Genomic DNA, 22733 nt, shown 5'->3' with positions numbered 1-22733 from the left:
ACCAAGAAGGTAAACTATCTTGCAGTTTTAACTCTCTACCAACTCTTTTCCCTTAAAGGATGTGTGGGGTAACCATGTAAATTTAGAGGCAAGTGTATCTGACCCTCCAAACACATAAACAGACTGAAAAAAAAATAAGGTTGCTGAGGATTTAAAAAGTATTTCTCATGTTTCATGTTGCTTGGGTCTGTTTCAAAAAAAATATTCTACAATGTTGATTAAGTTACATATGCTGAAATGAAGTAACTGTACCTGGTAAATTATAAATGTTTTTTTTCCCTTTAAGAAATTAACATATACTTAATTTGTGTAACAAATTTTAAGGGAAGAAGATATGTCTTTACTGTATATGCCACCCAAGCAGGTTAGTTCTGACTGCTCCCACTAGTGTGCGCAGGTTTGACTGAGGCAGAAAGATCTGTTCTGTTCACTGACAGATTCCCAGCACTCAGAAGAGTCACTGGCACACAGTGAGCATGTGATGAACAGTGTCAAGTGACGCCTGAATCCCAACCTCAAAAAAAGACACAAGTACCTCATTATTCCTGAGATGATGATGTACAGAGCCAGCTCCCAGTTGGGTCTGGGTAGGGCTTCTGCACAGGTTGCTAACATATGGTATGGAAGGGATGCGTTCAATACAAATACAAATTCAGAGCCACTGGTTGTTATAAACTTCAGTTCACGAATAACTCTAGAAGCTGTGAAATCAGGAGTAAACCTAAAACAGAATGGTAGCAGTCAGACTAAGTTTTAAAAATATACCATAGCAGTTTACATATAACACCAGTCTCACACACCTTTGAAGCCTAACAGAGAATTTGAGAGTTTGATAGTTCTGTGCCACTTCCTCATTTTAAGATGGAGAAAGCATTATTCCATGAGGTTAATAACAAATACAGCTATATTCTGTGGATAACTGAAGAAATTACATGAAAAAGAATAACGCAGCTTTGCATAATTATTAATTCAGGAAGTGTTCTCTGAGCTTCTCTCCCTCCCCCTTCTTTTCTCCTTTATCTGAATCTACCCTCTTCTCCCAGGATATAGTTCCAATAACACCTTTGAAAAAAAAAAAACCACCCAAAAAACCCAAAACCATCCTAGCCCTTGTCCTATCTCCCGCAGTACTTCTTTCTGCCCCAATTATTTCATTTTTTACTTTTTGTTAACTGTATGCTCCCCAACCAGATGATCTATACCTTGAGGAAAGGTGTCTTATTCTTCACTGTACCTTTAGGTACCAAGCATTATACCTTACCTGAGTCATATCACTATGTACTGAGTCAACGTCCATTGAACACCATGAAATTATCACTCAATTAAGGGGACAGAGGTCACATTTCATTACATAAACTCTATAATCTAACAAGTTGTCAATTAATATTAAAATAGGCTGCAGCTATTACTAATACAGGCAAAAAAAATTATCTTCTGACCAAAATATTACACACTCCTACATTGCACACACAGAAAAGTGCACGTATGTGATACAAGGGACTGGTCTGTTGCTGAGACTGAATTTATAGTCAATTTCCTACCGACATGTTACACTTTAACACAACCCTGAACATAATTTTGAAACCAGTTTCTAAGATTATCTGATCCACTTCTGATACAGAGGAAGTTTCACAATTTTGAAAACAATGAAGAAATAACCAATGATTAAGTGGAAAAAAGAAATCAAATAAACTACATTTGTGGATAAAATACCTTTTGTTGTATGAAAACGTATCTTTGCACGGAGTTTAAGCAATTGTATTATTTGAGGTTGATGAGAAGCTAGTGATTCATTACACCTCAGAAGAAAATACTTACAATATGATTATGTCTTTAGAGGCGTTGGCGCTTAGTGCAAACTCTTGACAATTAACAACTTTAAAGCCATATCCCTCACATGAGTACCCACTGACTTCAATGGTTTCTATGTGAATCTGAAGTTGTCCTGTATTCTCTACTTTAAATGTTCTTTTCAATGTGAAATTTGGTTCTCTTAGTTTTAAATCTAAAGGAAAAAAAAAATCAAGAGTGAATATAAATCTTGCATGCGCTCCAGATTCAATGAATATATGCCAGACATTATGAACCACCTCCTCATGCCAAAGAGATCAGCTGGTACCCAGATTTCATCAGAAGTACTCCACTTTACTGTGTCATTTTAGACAGCAAAAGTTTAATTATGCTTTACTTTCCATACTCAGAGTAAACCACCTAAGACATGCAATGAATACTGAGCCTTTAAATCTTTTAGGATCCAAATTAAACAACGCTGAAAGCAAGTCAGAGTATTTCATTAAAAATCTTAAGTATTCATCACTAATATATACAGGTGCATGTATAGAAATACTGTTCTTTTTTGGGGAATTATTTATTGTTGGAAGCAAATACTGAAAGTTGTGCCCTTGGAACTGTTAGGAATACTTACTATCTGTACAGTCTTTCAATAATGCTTCTGTGATTTTAAAGCGTAAGGAACTCCCTGGACCCGGAAGTTTGCCTGCCACTCTCAAGTTCTCAGTTGTTCCTTGTCCTTGGACCATCACAGCATCCACCACGGTCAGGTTATTTCTGTGCAAGAAGAATTACAGAATTTTCTCCCACTAAATTTGTATAATAGAAATGTAGAAATGAATACACTGATTTTTTTTTTTTTAGTATTTATTTATTTTTGAGGGGGAGAGAGAGAGCAAGAGAGAGAGAGCAAGCGCGAGCTGGGGAGGGGCAGAGAGAGAGGGAGACACAGAATCTGAAGCAGGCTCCATGCCTGTCAGCACAGAGCCTGACAAGGAATGTGAACTCACGGACTGTGAGATGACCTGAGCTGAAATCGGATGCTTAACCCACTGAGCCACCAAGGCACCCCTGAATACACTAAATTTGAGACTGAAACATTTATCCTCTAAGAATTTAAAAATCTACACAGAGAGAAGAGTTTTTCAGTTTTACGAGTCACACATGGTACAGTAAGAATATTTTTTCAGGTTTTCAAGTTATAAACATAATCACAGAGGTACATTTCATCGGTGTGGTGTGATGGGTGCATGTTTTAGACAAAGTGAATACCCTATTTAATAAATTAGACACGTAAACCCAAATTAAAAATCAAGTAAGGACTTCTGTATAAGTACTAAAAACTGACCCACACTTAAATCATAATGCATACCTGATTATGATTAGTGAAGAAACAGTTCTGTTGTGAATTGGAGTAAACTTAACTTTGACAGATTTCTTTTCTCCAGGTTTTAAAATTAGGTTTAAAATTAAATGTCGAGACAGGCCTTCTGTAAATCCTGTTGAACTCTGCAGTGGATGAGCCTTGAATCATTGGGTAAATAAACAGAAGTCATTACTATATTCTCTGGAAAGACTTTTCCTTTACGCCATCCACAGCCCAGTATGAGTTTCTTGAATAGATTAAATATGTGAACAATTTTATTCCTCATGATTTAGATACTGGTCAGTTTACAAGCAGAACTGGGCAACCAGTGATGACCCTTACTACTGTGCATTAAGTCCCCAAGAGTGTTTTGAACCCCAAGTGATCAAAGTCCTCATATTTGTTAGGCATTTGTTTTTGTATACAGATCTTTTTATTTTTAACTTAAAAATTTTTTGAAATGTAATACACATACATAAAAGGACACAAACTTAAGAAGTGTAGCTCAATGTCTTAGCACAAAGCAAACAGCCGTGCACCCAGCTCCCAGCAGCCTTAAGTCTCGTGGATGCTGTTCTCACTTTCACACTGTTTTCCTGCTGCTTCCCCCTCTGGTGGGTATCAGCCAAAGGGTCTTCAGGTTGCATCAGATTTTATTTGTAAAAATATTTCTAACTCAGTATCAATCTATCTTTGAATTTTATTTTGAGAGCTCAGCATATAATTACTGTTTCATTAACACTTGATGACTGAAAGATTAAATAGTTTAATAACCAAAATAGGACTTCTTGACAGCTTGTTATTGATAAAACTTATTTTTTTAATGTTTACTTATTTTATTTTTTTAAAATTTCTTTTTAATATTTATTCATTTTTGAGAGACAGAGAGAGAGTGTTCTTTTTTGGGGAGAGAGGGAGACACAGAATCAGAAGCAGACTCCGGGCTCTGAGCTGTCAGCACAGAGCCCGATGTGGGACTTGAACTTGCAACAGTGAGATCATGACCTGAGCTGAAGTTGGATGCTTAGCCGACTGAGCCACTCAGGCACTCCTACTGATAAGGTTTAAATATTCGTTTTGTATTAAAAAAAACATAAGGATATATTGTTAATAAACCTTACAGGTTTATTTTTGACAGAGACAGACAGACAGAGAGAGAGAGAGAGAGAGAGAGAGAGAGAGAGAATATGAATAAGCAGGGGAGGAACAGAAAGAGGGAGACAGAGGATCCGAAGCAGGCTCTGTGCTGACAGCAGAGGGCCAGATGCAGGGCTTGAACTCATGAACCATGAGATCATGACCTGAGCTGAAGTCCAACACTTAACCGACTGAGCCACCCAGGCACTCCTACTGATAAGATTTAGATATTCATTTTGTATTTAAAAAAAATATAAGGATATATTGTTATGATTTTTAAAAAATGTTTGAGAGATGGGGGAAGGGGGAAGGGGCAGAGGGGGAGAGAGAATCCCAAACAGGCTCTGGGCTGTTATCTCGAAGCCTGACTCAGGGCTTGATCCTACCAACCATGAGATCATAACCTGAACTGATGTCAAAAGTCGGGACACTGAACCAACTGTGCCACCCAGGCACCCCAACTATTCTAATTTTTTTTCCAACTATTCTAATTTTTAAGTAACATTGTTTAACCATTTTTGGGGGAAGGGTTGGCATCACTTGGCTATATTTTTATTTTAGAGAGAGAGAGAGAGAGAGCACGTGAGCATGGGGGGAGAGGGGCAGAGGGAGAGAGAGAGAATCCTAAGCAGGCTCCGTGCTCAGCACTCACGCTCAATCCCATGACCCTGGGATCATAACCTTAGCCAAAATCAAGACTCAGATGCTCAACCTGAGCCACCCAGGTGCTCTAGCAACACTTGACTATAAACGTCCATGGCTCATCATGGCTCTGCTAACATGTGGAAGGGGGGTGAGGTTTGCACGACTTTCTACTCCACTTGGCATAGTTAGGTTTCAAACATAGATCTACCTACCTGTGTTAGCATGATTCTACAAACATTATTTCTAGTCAATAGACTTACTGACGCCCTTACTTTTTAACTCTTGATTCTGAGGCACAAACTTTTTTCTGCATCTAACATTCTTCTCTGTCAACATCTACCGGGACAACGGAATATCCTGACTGCTCCAAAATGGTGGGTAAATAAGTTCTTTGTTAGGTAAACTATTCTGAGTAATTGATGGACACATTATATACTATGCATATCTTACCAATAAACACTAGCTAATTTAAACTCTGATGATTTGGCAAACATTTGAGGATGTTGTGATGCCTCAGGGATATCATTAAGGCCTCAATAATTCTCAGTAATTTTGCAGTAGTGGCTCTCTAAAGAGTGACCCATGGGACCCCTGGGGATCTCAGAATCTTTTCAGTGTATCCATGGTGTCAAAACTATTTTCATAACACTGACAGATGCTATTTGCCTTTTCCACTGTGTCGACATTTGCACCAATGGTCAGCAAAATCAATGGTGGGTAAAACTGCTGATGCTTCAGCTTAAACTAAAGGCAGTGGTATCTAACTTCCTTAGTAGCTACTGTCTTCTTCACTGCCATGTACCTGTAGTTAAAAAAAAGTTATTACTAATAAAGCAGTAATGATATTAATCTTAATAAATCTCAGTCTTTGGGCACATGCATTTTTACCATTGTGTGATAAAATGGGAAGTATGCATATAGCACTCCTGCTGCCTGCTAAAGTACCATGTTGTCTTGAGAAGCTATCATTTGAGATACAAATAGAATTAGCTGCTTTTCTCATGGAAAACCATTTACAGTTGGAAGAATGATTGGCAGTTAATCTGTGGTTATTCAGACTTTGATATTTGGTGACAAATTCACAAAAATGAAGTGCATCTATCCAATCAAGGAGCAACAACTGACGTATTTGCTGCCAATGATAAAATTCGAGTGACAAAATTTAGAATTATGGGAAACTTGAATCCACCCCCTGTGAACTTCACAGCCTCCCAATAGTTAAAGAATTCCCTGATGAGACTGGTAGTTGTATTAATGAATATTATTTTTTTTGAATTTTATAGAGTGAATCATGTCAACATTTGGAAGCTCTGCATATCTAGATGAACCAATATTTTCTGAATGACTGATGCATGGAGTTAGAATTAATTAAAAAGGCAATTAAGATACTCCTTTTTTTAATTTGAGAGAGAGAGAGAGAGAGAGAGCGCGCGCGCGAGAGCATACACATACAAGGTGGGGGTAGGGGCAGAGGGAGAGAGACTGAGAATCTGAAGCAGGCTTCATGCTCAGCACAGAGCTGGATGCAGGGCTTGATCCCATGAGCCTGGGATCATAACCTGAGCAGAAATCAAGAGTTGGATGTTCAACTGCCTGAGCTACCCAGGCACCCCAATCTTTGGCCTTTTGTATAAAAAAATCTCTCAGTTTTAATTTTTATTATGCTAAATATGGATAGATATAACCCACATAAACAAAAAAATCTCTTTGGAGTCCTGAATAATTTTTAAGACTATAAAGGAGACCCAATACTTTGAGAACCACAGTTTTATCAGCACTATAGAGAACTGTGATAGAATTTATCGTAAGTTCACCCTAAGACCTAGAACTTCACATTTATAACAAATTTCTGAAATCTAGAGTATTCTCATTCGTCTTCCTACTTCTCACAGTGCCTACACTTCAGTGTTTTATATCTTGCAAATAACACAAAAGAACTTGTATTCAATAAGAAAAAAAGGTAAAAATTAGCTCATTTACTTCTTATGTGTATTTCCATCCTTATCAAAGCAGAATGAAAGGAATTTCTGGTTACTGAGATTTCTAATTATTTGGAATCTAGATAACCTTGAGCTTATTATTAGGTTGTCACTCTACGTATGGAAAAAACAGATTACAAAAAGATTCCAAGAGAAGGGCATGAGACTAGAATATATGATTGCCTAAATTTCAGTCTAGTGTTCTATTATTTGGCAGAAGAAAGACATATTGAGAATTACTTTCCTATACAAAATTGACTTAAAGACTATATAAAAACTATTTTACAAAGGTTTAGCTAACATGCTTTACAGAATAAAACACAAAACTATGGGAAAGCACACACATATTTCAAGAACTATAAAATATCTGGTTTAACGGGCTAATTAGTGATTCCTAATCAGCAATGACCATGTGGCATGAGTATGGGCAAGGGCTCTGGGATCGAGAGAACTAGACTTGAATTTGGCCCTGCTAGTTATCACGGGTATGAACTTGGGTAAGTTGCTTTCTTTTCCTGAGACTTCTTTTTCCTGCCAAGTGAACAAGGGAAATACCTCCTGGGTTACTAGTAATTGCTCAGCTTGGCTACTATAATGACTATGTGAAATTATAAGTGTGAATGTCTCTGGCAAATGCTCACACATACTAGATGCTCATGAAAAACTGGGAAAGGTTCTTCAACATAGCCCCCAAATACTAAAAACACTTTCCACTGCTTTTCTTTCCTGGCCTACTGAGCCACAGATTGTCTTATCCAGTCAACACTCACCATGGTCTTCCTACATATCAAGGAACCAACTGAAGGGCTTCCCAAGTGAGTTTGTTTAATCTGTTCAACAACCATGGGTTTGGCATTCATTGAGCTTACAATTTTATTAGGAAGTAACCAAAATAAAATTTTAAATGACTGAGCTGATTATTTTGAGGCTTAATAAAAATAAATTATGTTAGTTTATACTGCATTTATATATCCTCAGGGTTTCTGGTTGTCATTATTATAAAACTTCATGAGCTTATAATGCCTGCAAACAGGAACCTTCTATCCTGTGTGCCTCATGTTCTAAATCCCATCCATTCCTCCTGGTTTTTTGCCCCTAAAATGATTACTGGACTGCTTTGGCTTCTTTAGTAACCTGCCCTTCAGTCGAATTTCAGGGTAGTCAGTAGTTTTCTTCCAAATTTGCTCTGATCATATCATAGTTATTTCTTTGGAATTAGTATGAAGTTTACATACTTACAGTGTTTCTGAAGACTTGGAATTCTAGTGTTCTTAAATCTATCTTTGCAACCTTACTCAAGTTAAACCTAAAATAAAAAATGTACATATTTCTTCATAAACAGCATCATAATTAATTAGGGGGTAAAGAGTAATTATTAAGTTTGTATTTTATTTCCAAATTACCTTCTGGCTGATTTTGAGGTCAGTATTACCACATTAATGGCTTTCCAAAAATTAAAGGCCACAACTTATTGTTAATATTTTGCTCATTTTTTAAAAACTAAAACATTTGAAAGGTTCCACTTGCTTTCTCTTTATAATTTTTTAGAAAGGCGTTCAACATTACTTTTTCTTAAGCTGAAAACTTTTCTAGATACTTAAATACTTAGATATAGCTATATCTCTCCCCAGTACTTCCTCTCAATTTTAATTACAGATCTAGAACTTCTCTAAGCCAATTCTATTACTGTATAAGCTGCAATAAAGTTTTAAATGTATAAAATAATAATCAATGCTAATATGGAACATTTTGATTATTTAAAGCAATGCTTACCTTGATATTAACTTATCTACAAAGACTGAAGGATTGGAATATAAAGCTAGAGGAATAAATTGTATATAGACAGGAACATCTGCAGGATTTTCTAAAGTAATCTCTTCTTCCTTAAACAAAGTAACAAAACAGTAAATGAGAGGTTTCCACAATTAAAAGTTAAGGGTAGATACTTTATAACCCTATTATATATTTCCCAAAACCAAGGTCATTCTGAATACTTACTGAGGAGCAGTTTGTATTAGTAAGTGGAAATTTCAAGTGCCGGGGGGAGCTAATTATAGAAGGCCAAGAGAGCTCAGCAGTGATTTTTGACAGTATATTTTTTTGAAGGTCTGTATTTACTTCAAATAAAGCGCTCAATCTAGAAAAAAATAATTTGTAAGTCACTATATCATTAAAAATTTTTTTTCAAATGTTTATTTATTTTTGAAAGAGAGAGACAGAATGTGAGTTAGGGAGTGGCAGAGTGAGAGGCAGAGAGAGAGGGAGACACAGAATTCAAAGCAGGTTCCAGGCTCTGAGCTGTCAGCACAGAGCCTGACGCAGGGCTTGAATTCACAGTGAGATCATGACCTGAGCTGAAGTCAGACGCTTAACCGACTAAGCCACCCAGGCACCCCTGTAAGTCACTATATCAAAATAAAATATTTGAATTTTCTGAATACGATCTATTATTATATCTTTAAATAAACACAGTTTTATTTGCTCTGACATTTTACTACACTTTCAATAGACACGTATGAAGATGTCTCTGTTTTGGCACAAAGAGCTGCCAAAGTCTCTACCACTGATCACCTGTGTTGTTTTTTGTACCAAATATGTAAAGGACAAGGCAGGTATACACAGATAACATATGGTGTTAAGGGGATCCTAAAGGATCCTGCATGCCTAGTGGAAAGATCTAGACACCAACAGCAGGCTGCTGATGAATATTCATCAGGACAACCTATGGGATGGCAGTGTATTGCTTGGCATATGGCTTTCCCTCTTTGGAATTAAAAAATGAAGGAAAATCCTGACATGCAATGAAGATGTTAGTTGAAGTGGTAATACATATGGGGCCTTTATACAGATATATGTAAAGTTATCAGCAATATTCAGGACGTCATCTGAGTATTTCCCTACTTATGACTGTTCAAGAACCAGCTGTTTAGAGACCAAGAACACATTTCCTAAGGAAACAATATTACACATGGGGCTAAGGTCCCTGGGCCCAAACACTGAAGCCTACTTTAACCCACAATACCAGTGAATACCAATACTCTATATTGGTAAGAATACAGGCTTTACAAGACTAGAAACAGAAATTCTCTGTAACATACACAGTGACACGGTAGGAGTGGGGAGAATGCCACACTCACTGTGCACCTGGGACGTGATGGTACGGGGTAGATGCAAAGCCCAGCTCTTTAGCAGTGGAGTGTTGGGCACAGGTGGAGGAAGGTAGGGGTTTTGGTGGGTAGGAGGGGAAGACGTTGCTCGATAGCACTCCAAGTTATGTATTCATAATATTAAAATTTGGAGACTGTCTATACATTGTAATGTCTGTAATGGAAATGTTGGGGATGAAGAACTATTTTATTGAGTGTTCTCTTGAGTGAGTACATCGGAAGTCTTTCTGTACTTATTTTAACCATTTTAAAGTACAAATTTAACTCTTGTCTGCCTTAAGAAATCTTTCCACAGCAGATAGTTCAGATAAACAGAACGCCTTAAGTTCAATTGCTAATGGTTTGAAAAATTTAGTACCTATAAATGAGAATATCCTGATAGTGACAAATAGATTCAAATTAGGCAAGTGGAGAATAGCAGTTTTTTTTTTTAACATTTTAAGTTTATTTATTTTTGAGAGAGAGAGAGAGCACGCATACATGCACACACACACAAGTTGGGGAGGGGCAGAGAGAGGGTCACAGACTCTGAAGCAGGCTCTAGGCTCTAAGCAGTCAGCACAGAGCCCAATGTGGGGCTCGAACCCACGAACTCTGAGATCATGACCTGAGCCAAACAAAGTTGGAAGTTTAAACAACTGAGCTACGCAGGCGCCCCAAGAAGACCAGTTTTTATCAGCTGCCATAGTATCATTATTCTAGTCAAATTCTCTGCTGAAGCATAAGAAAGATTGTACTTCTACATTCCTGAGTAAATGTGCATCTACTTTTGAATCCAGGTGTGGTAGTGATTTGTCATTAGCACATTTTCTGCCTGCCAAAGATACATCGTTGAGCCTATGTGAACTGAGCTCTGTGTGCCCCCTAACAGTTCAGCATTTGAAAGGGAGGAGGTAGTTCTTTTCGTAATGAGAAACGGACACTTGGTCTCCATTGTGGGATTAAACCTAGGACATGTTTTCTCTGCCTCTAACAGAGGTCAGTGGTAGGTAAAAACTTTCTTTCTTATGCAAATGGCTGTATCTAAGGTGAACACTGTATTCATCCTATATAAAGACAACTTCAAATAGTTCTTTGATTTTAAGGAACTATCTAGAGCACTGGAGAAACGAACAAAAATGGTAGTGTGTATATTTCTAAGCAATATGCAATTAAAATGGCAATTCAAGATGCCTCATTAATAATTTTCTGAAGATAAGGTGTTATTTTCTTAGCCATAGAGAAGTAAAATAACCTAATACAAGAATAACATCTAGAAAGTAACATCAACAGGTACATTTCGAACTGGTAAAGATAGCTAAAATACTTAAAGCAAAACCACTCACCTATGACCTGAATTTTCCTTTATTCCCATCCATCCTTTGAACAGGCTTTGATGCAAATCCCAGTCAGCATCCCAGGTGTCTTCCTGCATGGCTACACCAGGCTGTACTTTGGGTTCGGCTAAAACAAGGAAACATGTATTATGACACGTTTATCCCTACATCTATATCCACTTGTCAATTTTCCTTCAAATGATTTCCAGGGTACCAAAGGATAGAGTGGCGGCCTTTCATCAAAAAATATTTTGGGCAGAATGAAGGGCATGAGAGAGAATAGCAAGATAACTTACATTTGGATAGAAAAGGCAAGCCAACATAGCAATGATCCCCACACTGCAGTCCAGGATCAAAATAAATGTTTGCAATCTACAAAGAGGCACAGGAGAATTGTGAATCCCAAATCCACAGAAGGTCACAATAACACAATACTAACACATGGGAATCCTCAAACACAACGTTTTCAAACCTTTGACTTTTTTCCTGGCTCCAAGTCTTCCTTATTGCCCCGTAACCGTTTGTAGTAAAATCGCACATCTTCTGACAAAGACCGTATTTGTTGTATCTTCACCTTCTGTGAGAAGGAGTTCATAATATTTAAGCTCTGATGAACTATTTTCCCCTGAAGGAAGAAAACAAACAAACTCATTTGTATGTGGTTGCATTTTCTTAAGAACACACAATTTAGAGGTGACAGACATATTTTTCAGAAACTGAAGCCCAAAGGATACTTAGAATTTTTACCACTTAATAATCTCTAATTTGTTAATCAGAGCCCTCTCAAATATATCTATATTGCTATTTCTGTGTGTGTGTGTGCGTGCGTGCGCGCACGCACACACACACACACACACACACAATTTGTTTTTTTCACGGCCTGTTATAGAAACACTAGCGGGACAAATCTCTGCACTCTTATGAAAATGAATTAAAATAAGAAAGTAAAAAAAAATGTTCACACTTGATGTTAAAAAAACGAGGATGCCAACAGAGACAGCTCTGAATAAAGGAAATGGTCACTGTCAGTTTGTGAAGCAAGGTTTGTTTACCAAGGCCAGGCTGCCCCCAAAGTATCCAAATTCAGGATGAAAGAATTTAATTCTAAAATCAAAAGCCAAACAAGACAAAAACAAAAATCAGATTTCCTTAGGAAAAATTTTTTCTTTTTAAAAGAAAATGTCATTTGTACTAAAGAGAAATGAGATACCTTTTAAAAATACAGGTTATCAAGTATCTTATTAAAATAGCAGGCAGATTAAATGACTAGATAACCAGTGACTGCTCTTATCAACTGTATGCTTCTCCCTATGATAGGGGATCAGATTTTAAGTAAAAAATTGAATGATTTAAATAATCCTCAATAAGAATTATGTTATAATCTTTCTTTTGTTTGAGTACAGAATTTTACCTTATAATTTGATTCCTAGTCATTTGAAGAAGTCTCGAAAATGATCATACCCACTGGGCTAATATTTGGTACTAGAAGACACAGAGGTTAAGAGAGTGTACAGAAAAAAGAGCTGAATGAAGGTGAGGTTCTAAGTAACACTCATCATTTGCAGCCCGGCCAGAGGGAAACAGCAGAAAGCTATGAGAGGCCAGGTGTGCTGCTATGATGGGGAGAACACAGGAGCAGGAAGCACAAGGCCTTTGACAGCCCCAGCTTGGCCTCTAACCAGCTGTGTGTTCCTGGCAGTTACCTGGTCTTCATGCACCTGTAATAACCACTTCACTCAAGTCCATGTCTTGTCTTTCAGGGGGGTGGGGGTGCGGGTGGGGTCAAAAGAGGTAACAGATACAAAAGTTTATTTTACAATGGTATTCAAATATTAAGTATTAAACTATGAGTTACCTCAAATGTTTATCTGGAGGTACTGTTTTCATTAGTTGGCACGAATATACTCCACTAGATAAGAGATTTTATAGAACCTGATGACTGTTATGGGCTGAATGTGAACCCCTCTCCCCTCATTCATATGTTGAAATTCTAACCTTCAATGTTCTAGTAGTATTAGAGGTGTGTTTCGGAGTAGTGTTTCGGAGAGGTGATCGGGTCATAAGGGTGGCGTCTTAATGAATGGGATTAGTGGAGAGACAAAAGAGCTTGCCCTTCCTCTCGGCTCTGCTGGCTAATTGAGGTTACAGTGAAGACAGCCATTTGCAAAACCAGGAAGAATACCCTCCCCAAACACCAGATCTCCCAGCACCCAAAACTGTGAGAAGTAAATGTTTGTTGTTTAAGTCACCACAATATGGTAATTTGTTATAGCAGCCTGACTAATGCAGTAACATCAAGTTAATTTGTGATTCCAAGCAAATATTTGGTCCTGTAAGCCGCCTGAAGATATCTAGAAGTTCGACCCAAAGTAGTTCAAAACCAACACCCTGTTTTTATACAGATGCTTTCTCGTTTACTCCATCCATGGGCCTTTCACCGTGTCATCTACTGAATTATTCCCTTCTAGGGTTTATTCTGTGTTTAATATCACTGATTGAAAAGGCAACTGAAGAATGGAACAAGGTCTTTCTGGATAAATAATGAAGTCAAGAGTTCTGTACAGTCAGTGCAAAGTGGAATCACAAAACAAAAATTTCATTAAGACCCAACTTAAATGTGTGGGACCTATTAACTCAAAATTTATATTTTTAAGTTGCTCAACTCTGAATTTAGGTTTATTTAAGATTTTACACTGCACTATTTCTCTTAACCCATCATGTCTCCTTCCACAGGGTAGGGGACACTTCTACATTTGTCCCCATGTACCCTGAACTGACCATATCATCTTTCTGCAAAAAGCAGTGGCTGTCTCTTGATTTCCCTACTTCTTTTCTCCTTGTTCTCTAGGTTCAAACTCTAAGTCATATTTTTGACTCTATCTATCCTACCCATACCTGCCTCAATTAGTAGGACCTTCTCAGGATATTCAAGCACAATTCAAATGTGAAATGTCTCTTGCCTAAGTTCTTGTCTCCATTATTTTGCTCCTTCGGCCACCCATTATCTACTAACTGCCTGCTTTGGCGATAAAAAATCCTTCATCCCTTTCCTTGATGAACTCAGTCTTACTGGGGAGACCAACACATAAGACAATATTTAAAGCACATGTGAGGCCGGTTGCAAGAGAGGTTATTTAAAATCATTTTAAGGTCACACATGTAACACCTAGTAATGTCTAGTGGAGTCCAGAAATGGTCAGGGAAGAGATGACAATGGAATTGAATCTTGGAAGACAGTGTAGTTCTTTGAAGGTAGGGGAAGAGGAACGGCATTCAAGACAAACAGCCAAGGCTTAGAGGTATGAAAGGGCTTTATTGCTCTGCCAATGCCCTAAGCTCAAACCTCTTCTTGACACTTCTTATACAGATTCTGTATGAGTGCCTAGGTTGGCCTCAGGCACTCTATTGTCACTTCCTAATTCACCTTATATTTACTTCTGCCAGAAAAAAAAAAAAAGTTTAAACTCAGCTCTGATGATGTCAAGCCTCTGCTTAAAAACTTTAAATTTTCATGGACTTAAATGTGTTAATGTTTTTTTTCATGCTATCACTCCAACATGTCATTCCATCTTCTTAAATTTCCCTCCTTTTTTTTTTTTTTTATGTTTACTTATTTTTGAGACAGAGAGAGACAGAGCATGAACGGGGGAGGGTCAGAGAGAGAGGGAGACACAGAATCTGAAACAGGCTCCAGGCTCTGAGCGGTCAGCACAGAGCCTGAGGTGGGGCTCGAACCCACGGATCACGAGATCACGACCCGAGCCGAAGTCGGATGCTTAACCGAATGAGCCACCCAGGCGCCCCAAATTTCCCACCATTCTTACCAAACTGGGCAACTCACTACTGTGTAAAGCCATCTCAGACTTTACTGCCTCTGTGTCTATACTCAGGTTGACTCCAGGGTCCTGAATGCAAGTTTTTACCTCCCCTATTTTCCCTGCTAAAAGAAATTCTAAGCCAGTTTACATGTACCTTTATCAATTACATATGTATTTCCCGCACAGCACTTCATTTTTATACTTTTTAGGGCACTCTCTACATCCTGCTTTACATTTATGCATCATGGACCCATTTCCCATTCTTGATCGAAAAATTTTTGAGAGAAGGAACTAGTTCTCTTTGTGTCTCCTGTGGAAGCTGGCTCAATGTCTTATCTTAAAATAAGCAATTAATAAAGAATAACTGACTTTACTGTTAGGTTATAGGGACACAGAGGTAAAGGCAAAGAAAAAAATTACAAAAAAAATCTATAAATTAAATCTCTTACTGGAAAGGAAGGTGGAAGAACCATATGTTTTGGGAAGCAAGTCAGTGAACCCACTGCGATTACAGCCTTCACAGGAATTGTTAGAATCTGTGGAGTGAAGTAGACCATAAGGAAATAAGTGTTTAAGTCTGAGATTAATCTTGATCATTACTGCATAAGTTTTGAGGATGTAAAAAAACTCAACTTGGGACTTATATTAGCAATAACCAACTCAAAAGTAATATTAAAATTACCTACATATACCGTTTAACTTGACCAATGCACTCCATCAAATGCTCTGAAATATAGTAAATTTCCATGTACTGCTCAGTGATTCAAAGAAAACATGGTAAATAAGACCAAACAATGGGAAAGGAATGAAGAGCAAATTTTCATAATAGGTTATTCTGCAGATTATTAATTTAACAAGGAAAGTCAAATTGTACTCCTAAAACAATGTATGAAAAACAGCCTTTTCTAGAGTTACATAGTTCTCTATTTTTTGTATATAGTAATAAATTAACATCAACTTAATTAAAAAATGATGTGAACATTATAGATTTAGAATATCAACTCATACTCTATTTATAACTTACAAAGATACTTCTCTAAGATATTTTTTCCTAGTTTTCATTTTTATCCACACTAACAAAAACTTGTCATAGCTATGGAATGCACTTATTTGTATTATGAGTGATTAACAGGAATTCTTTACTTTTGGAGGTAATTTGCCATACTCCCAACAAATCATTTATTATTACTCTAATTCTAATTATTATTTTTATATATTATTATTATATCACTAATTATGTTTATTCTGAATTCACTTTCATTCATGTGGGGGTGGTATATGATGAAAAAAGGTTGGAGAATAAGGGCAGCAACCTGTTGAATCTAGTAGTGTTCAAATTCACAAAGAACTGCTAAATATTAAATTAAAATACTTAGGTGTGGCAGAAATATATCCATTCAAAATCCCACTAAATGCAACATGTTAGACACCACAAAGAGTCTTTCACTCAATGATCTTCACTTTGCCCTTGACTTAGAATGACTCATGTAAATATAATCATAAGAACTCAAATTAAGATGTGAGTTCTCGACTGTATCTTCCTTTTTGGAAATATCACACAGGATGATATTAATGATTGCAGAAGAATCAGTGATCTAATTCAGGAATTTCAGTCAGGGTCTTTGCAGTGCTATAACCTAAGCAGGTTTCTAACAGAGCAATTGTAAGTGTGCCAAAGCCATTTTTCTCAAGTTGTTTTCAGTTAAGAGGTTTGGGTTTTATCAGAAAACTATGAGCTAATGAACACCATTGTTTTGTAAACTATTCTCAAAAGCTTAGTTTTTAAGGTTATGAAACAGATAAAGTGTAACTTTATCAGTAAACTTAGTTGTTTCTAATGAAAACAAAAAAAGGACTAAATCAGAAATACCTCATTGACATGAATCCCCATAGTCTTACCTCATAGTCTGTGGTGATCTGTATGGCTCCATCATGAATCCCTTCCAGTTTTTTTGCAGTAAGTTTGACTCTGAACACTGCAAAATAGCCTGAAGCTAATATTACCTGTATGTAGTAGAAATGACATCATTCATTAGCCTTGCTAGCTCAAGTTTCCTATTAAAATGGTAAAGAGAGCTATTGTGATGAAGTGATTTCTGAATTCTTATGTATGTCTAATGTATGACAGTGAATTGCCACGCCATCTTGTACAAATATCTCAAAATAATGTCCATCCTTTGATACTTATTCCATGGGCCACCAAGAAAACTGGCTTCCTGAGGAACAATCTGATTCCCATCTACCAAGATGGAAAGGGGTATGGTCCTCACACATCATACCTATACCTGCACAGACAAAGAGGGTGAGAGCTGGAGCAAAGGGACGCAGCTTTCCACCAATCCTTCAGCTATTTCAGGGCACAAGTACAAAGTTGGTTCTGTTTCAAGTTCTGAATTTAACTGTCACATTAATAATCATGCCTTCAAAGCAACTGAGATTATTGCGTCATACGAAAGTGTCAAATATAATGGAAAGAAAGAAGAGTTAATAAAAATTTGAAAGAAGTATGGAAATTTTATCTGTTTTCTCAAGCTATTTGCTGATGTTTCTGGCATTTACCTCTTTTTAACTGAAGTATAGTTAACATATAACATTGTATCAGTTTCAGGTATACAACATAATGATTCAATACTTGTATACATTATGAAATGATCACAATAAATCCAGTCACCATCCATCACCACACATAATTAAAAATTTATTTTTCTTGAGATGAGAACTTTTAAGATTACTCTCTTAACAACTTCCACATACACAATACAGTATTACTAATTATAGTTACCATGCTATACATTATATCCCCATGATTTTTAACTGGAAGTTTGTAGATTTTTACTCCCTTCACCTAGTTTGCCACCCCAACCCCCTACCTGCAGCAATCACCAATCTGTTCTACCTATGAGCTTGGTTTGTTTTATTCTTTTATATTTTACATCTAAGTGAACTCATATAGTATTTCTCTTTCTCTGTCCAACTTCTTCCATTTAACATAATGCCCTCAAGGTCCATCCATGTTGCTGCAAATGGCAAGATTCCATTCTTTTTTATGACTAATATTCCTGTGTATATGTGTGTGTGTGTGTGTTTGCATATCAACCACATCTTCTTTATTCAGCCATTGATGGTCACTTAGGTTGTTTTCATATCTTGGCTAATGTAAATAATGCTCAATAAACATGCAGGTGCATATATCTTTCTAAATTAGTGTTTTCGTCTTCTTCAGATAAATATCCAGAAGTAGAGTTACTGGATCATATGGTAGTTCTATTTTTAATTGTTTGAGGAAGCTCCAAACAATTTTCTACAGCGTCTGTATCTACCAATAGATGAAGGTTCCCTTTTCTCCACATCCTTGACAACACTAGTAATTTCTTGTTTTCTGACAGCCATTCTGGCAGGTGTGAGGTGGCATCTCATTGTGGTTTTGATTTGCATTTCCCCGATGATGGCTGATGTTGAACATCTTTTTTTATGTGTCTGTTGGCCATCTGGATATCTTCTTTGGAGAAATGACTATTTAAATCCTCTGCCCATTTAAAAATCAGACTGCTCATTTTTTTGCTGTTGAGTGGTATGAGTTGTTTTACATACTGTGGATATTAACTCCTTATTGGAAACATGTTTTGCAAATATCTTCTCCCATTCAGTACACTGTCTTTTCCTTTTATTGATGGCTTCCTTTGCTACGCAGAAGCTTTTTAGTTGGATGTAGTCCCAACAGTTTATTTTTGCTTTCGTTGCCTTTGCTTTTGCAGTCAGATCCAAAAAAATCATCACCAAGACTGATGTCAAGGGACTTACCCTTATGTTTTCTTCTAGGGGCTTTATGGGTTCAGGTCTTAAATTTAAGTCTTTCATCTGGTTTGAGTCAGTTTTTGTGAGTGGTGTGTGACAGTGGTCCAGTGTCATTCTTTCCACACTCTCTTCAATTGTGTACAGTTTGTGAAGCTGTACTTCAATTATTAGTAGTTATATTTTATCTAGAATTCACATTTACCTTAAAGTAACAAATGTTGACACACCAGACTCGCTTTCTCCTTTTTTAGAAGCATTTTCTGTGTTGGTTTTGTGCAATTCTAACACTTTCATCATGACTCCTGCTGCCCAAATCAGAACACAGGTCTGAAGGTCATGGACTTGTTGGCAATGTGTGTTTCATAAGGAACAGGATGCTAATTTAGTTCATAGCTTTGGGTTTTGGGAAAACAGTTGAAAGTTTAGGCACTGTAAACTTAAAAAAATCATTTTGTGGAGTTGCTATTTTGAAGTTGGCAACTCACTACAACTTCCTATTTTAAGAGTTCATAACAATGATCTCATCTTTTTGTCCCTTGTTTTTAAATTTAGAGTTTCATATAAAAGCTAATTCTAAAACCCTAAATTGTCAAACAGGCTTTCTGTTGTTAAATGGACCTCTCAAATTTAAATAGTATGTGTTAACATATGCTATTTATTGTTAGGAAATGATCCAGATTTCTAGAATTATTGGGTTTATAATGTCTTACTAGGAAACAGAAAACTCAACTACGTGGGAGCAGATATACACATGATTTGACTCTTTACTGTTGAAAGGAACACATTAATGGCTGGCCTAATTATTATCTGTTTTCAGCATTCTATTTCTATTAAAAATAAAGTCTCATTTGCAGTGACAAATATTACTTCTCATGGATATATCTTTGTTTTAAAAGGAGGCTTTATTTTTGAATCAAATTTAATACACTATAAGTTACTGAAATATACACACCCATAAGTTACCACTATTCACAAATATCTGATTATGTAGCTTGAATGCTACATAGTTGCAATTAGAATATATGTCAGTACTGTTTTCCCCCTTTTCATAAATCCTCTTCCAAGCTTCTACACACAATCATCAAATTTTTATTTACTTCATATTCAATCATAAAATCATGATTTACTTTATGTACTGGACTGTTCCCAAGTATTTGAATTATTAGTAATGTTACTATAAACATCTCCATTCTCCCAGCTTTTACTTCTTCAAATTATTTCCACAGGAAAAATTCCCAGGAGTGGTATATATTGCCAAACTGCTCTCCAAAATAACTATTTTTGGGGATCCTTCTAGTATAAACTGTTTAAATCAATTTTTATAGCCTATGGCATTCCATGGAAGCATATTTGTCAACCATCTCTGTGCGTAAGGACATTTTATCTTTCTTTTGTTAAAACTGCCACAAAAAGTTCTATCCTTAGCTTAATGGATATTATGTTAAGCTCCTCCTCACACAAGGTGACTCTACTAGTTCTGTTCTGAGTAGGTATAAACTCCCAAGTTCCACTTTCAGTAGTGGAAAGGGCTTTGACTAATGTATCTGTTATCTCTGTTTCATGCTCCTTTATGACCAAATGTACCGATTTATACAACAGAGTAGAAGTACAAGGGCAGATCTAGAAAGGGACCAAACAGTGTTTGCCTCACTGATACTCTCTTCTCATCAGTACAGAAAACTGGCCACAAATATTCTGTATAATCGAAAACACTTTCTGCCAGTGTGCAGGGCCATCTTTTTGGCCAAGTAAATTCAATGAACACAGGGTTAGTTTAGTACCTATGGGAATTTCTCTTATAATGACACTTGTGTTACAAAGAGATTATTTAAGTTTTGTTATAGAACTTTTTATGACAAGGCAGAACTTACTCCTTTGGGCTTCAAGTGCCCTCAATATAAAAGGAGGGGTTGAAGTAGATTACCCACAAGAACCTTTTAATATCAAATAACAAATGTTACTATGAATCTCACAAAAATTTTAACTGAAATATGTGTTGTAGGAATAGTTTTTTACTTGGGGTTTAGACATACATCTAAGTTTAAGGCAACAATAAGAAAATTTACTTACTGATGACTGGTCTGATAAAGAGGATTTTTCTAATTCTGGAAGGCTTGAAATTATTGTAGTTCTATTGCCTTTTTCAGAAGCTACAAGTTCTATCGATAAACCGTCTCCTATGATGTGCCAACTTTTTATGGCCAACTTAAAAAAGAGAAAGATATGAAAGTGATTATTGCAGCACTAGCATAAAATCCTTAAATGTGATTTAGAATAAAAACATATATATATTTTTTTACCTCAATTGGATTGCTGTTTATAATTGCAAATAAAATGTTACTTGCTTCTGTAGCACTCAATATGCCAAAATCTATGAAACGTTCCTCTATTTTAGGGGGTAATACAAAGTACTGAAAAGATATGAAAGAACTAGATTAAATATACAATCACATTTACATAAAAGAATGTTATCAAGAGAAAGTAGCTATATAAAGATATCCTAAGGTTTCTATATTTTATGTCAATAAACACAAATATACACATATATAAAATATAATTAAGCATTCTGTACAATGAAATATTTTGAGTAATCAGAAATGAAAACATTCATAGTCTCTATGGAATAATATTGCTTCTCTAAAGGCACATAAAAGAAATAGGAAGATAAAGTACTAGGGAAGGTTAAGTGGAGCCCTAGAGGATGAGGCAAAAAATCCTTGGTCTCAGGAAACATTATGCATTCATGAGAGCAGCCATGATATATAATTATTCAAGCAAAACAAATGAAAAAGTGGGATAATTCTGCAAGTCCCCCCAGCTCTGAAATTCTTATTGACGTTGGCTTTTTGAAGAACTACATCTTTATATGTTCTAATTTTCTTTTTAGCTTTTATATCTTTCTTATCAGTTTTATTTCTTATCTAAAGTTCTTTCATGGATTATCCTAAGGACAGCTTAGTTTGGATTTTTTTCCTCTGGCTTATTTTCTGTATTAGAAAGACCTTTATTCTTTCCTACTATTCCCAACTGTGTGTCTTTACCACCTTACTTTCATCTTTATTATTTGACTCTCTTCTTCACCTTGTATTTCCTAGTTTGAGTCATCTCTTCCTTAAATACTTTCCTCTTCACCCTCCCTGTAGTATTGTTTTTTTCTGCTTATTATTTTCTCCTACTTAGTTTGTTTTTACTTTCCCGATGATTGTAACAGTTTAAAAGCAAAACCAAGAGAAAGCACAATGTGGGAAAGATCTAAGTACAAGCTGTAAGGGAAGGAATCAACTGTGACATGATAAGAGATGGCCGCTGGGAAGGATGAAAACCAGTTATCTGAAAAGTACTGACTGAGGAGGGATGACACCAACTTGTAGAGCTCAGAAAATGGCAAAATTTAAGTATGTACCTGTACAAAATGATTGCATAATAATAGCTGAACACACAAAAGATGGGTAGAGTTAAAATTTTAAAGGTAGGTAACATACTTACATCTAAAAATCCTGTATATACCCGCACAGGTAAATGAAATTTAGAAGCATTGGTAATAAGTAAAATATTGTTATCTATGTGCATGGATGATGTGGATGGCATAAAAAACAGAGTAAAAATGTATCCTGATTCATTTGGAAGAATTAAGACTGGTTTGCTGAAATTGTGAACCTAGGAAGTGAGGGGAGAGAAAAAAAAACAATGTGTCAGCATCATCTAGTTGATAGATTAGT

At 36.4% G+C, this 22733-nt stretch overlaps 1 protein-coding gene across 1 annotated transcript in view; it reads right to left on the bottom strand.

Moving 5' to 3' along the window:
- The window catches only part of TMEM131 (transmembrane protein 131), a 246218-nt gene that overhangs the window by 35931 nt on the left and 187554 nt on the right, over positions 1–22733 (bottom strand). The window contains exons 15-29 of the mRNA XM_045445797.1: positions 22501–22671; positions 21315–21425; positions 21085–21219; positions 17119–17223; positions 15669–15755; positions 11874–12026; positions 11698–11773; positions 11411–11528; positions 8917–9055; positions 8692–8801; positions 8158–8224; positions 3164–3315; positions 2426–2568; positions 1819–2005; positions 536–721 (exon numbers count right to left, since the gene is read on the bottom strand). Coding sequence (XP_045301753.1) covers positions 536–721; positions 1819–2005; positions 2426–2568; positions 3164–3315; positions 8158–8224; positions 8692–8801; positions 8917–9055; positions 11411–11528; positions 11698–11773; positions 11874–12026; positions 15669–15755; positions 17119–17223; positions 21085–21219; positions 21315–21425; positions 22501–22671 — 1940 coding nt within the window. The remainder of the gene's footprint in view (positions 1–535; positions 722–1818; positions 2006–2425; positions 2569–3163; positions 3316–8157; positions 8225–8691; positions 8802–8916; positions 9056–11410; positions 11529–11697; positions 11774–11873; positions 12027–15668; positions 15756–17118; positions 17224–21084; positions 21220–21314; positions 21426–22500; positions 22672–22733) is intronic.

The sequence above is a fragment of the Leopardus geoffroyi genome, chromosome A3 (genome assembly GCF_018350155.1).
Source record: "Leopardus geoffroyi isolate Oge1 chromosome A3, O.geoffroyi_Oge1_pat1.0, whole genome shotgun sequence".
NCBI classification, from domain to species: Eukaryota; Metazoa; Chordata; class Mammalia; order Carnivora; family Felidae; genus Leopardus; species Leopardus geoffroyi.
Note: the sequence above shows the minus strand (reverse complement) of the source record. Positions and strands in the feature narration are given on the sequence as shown.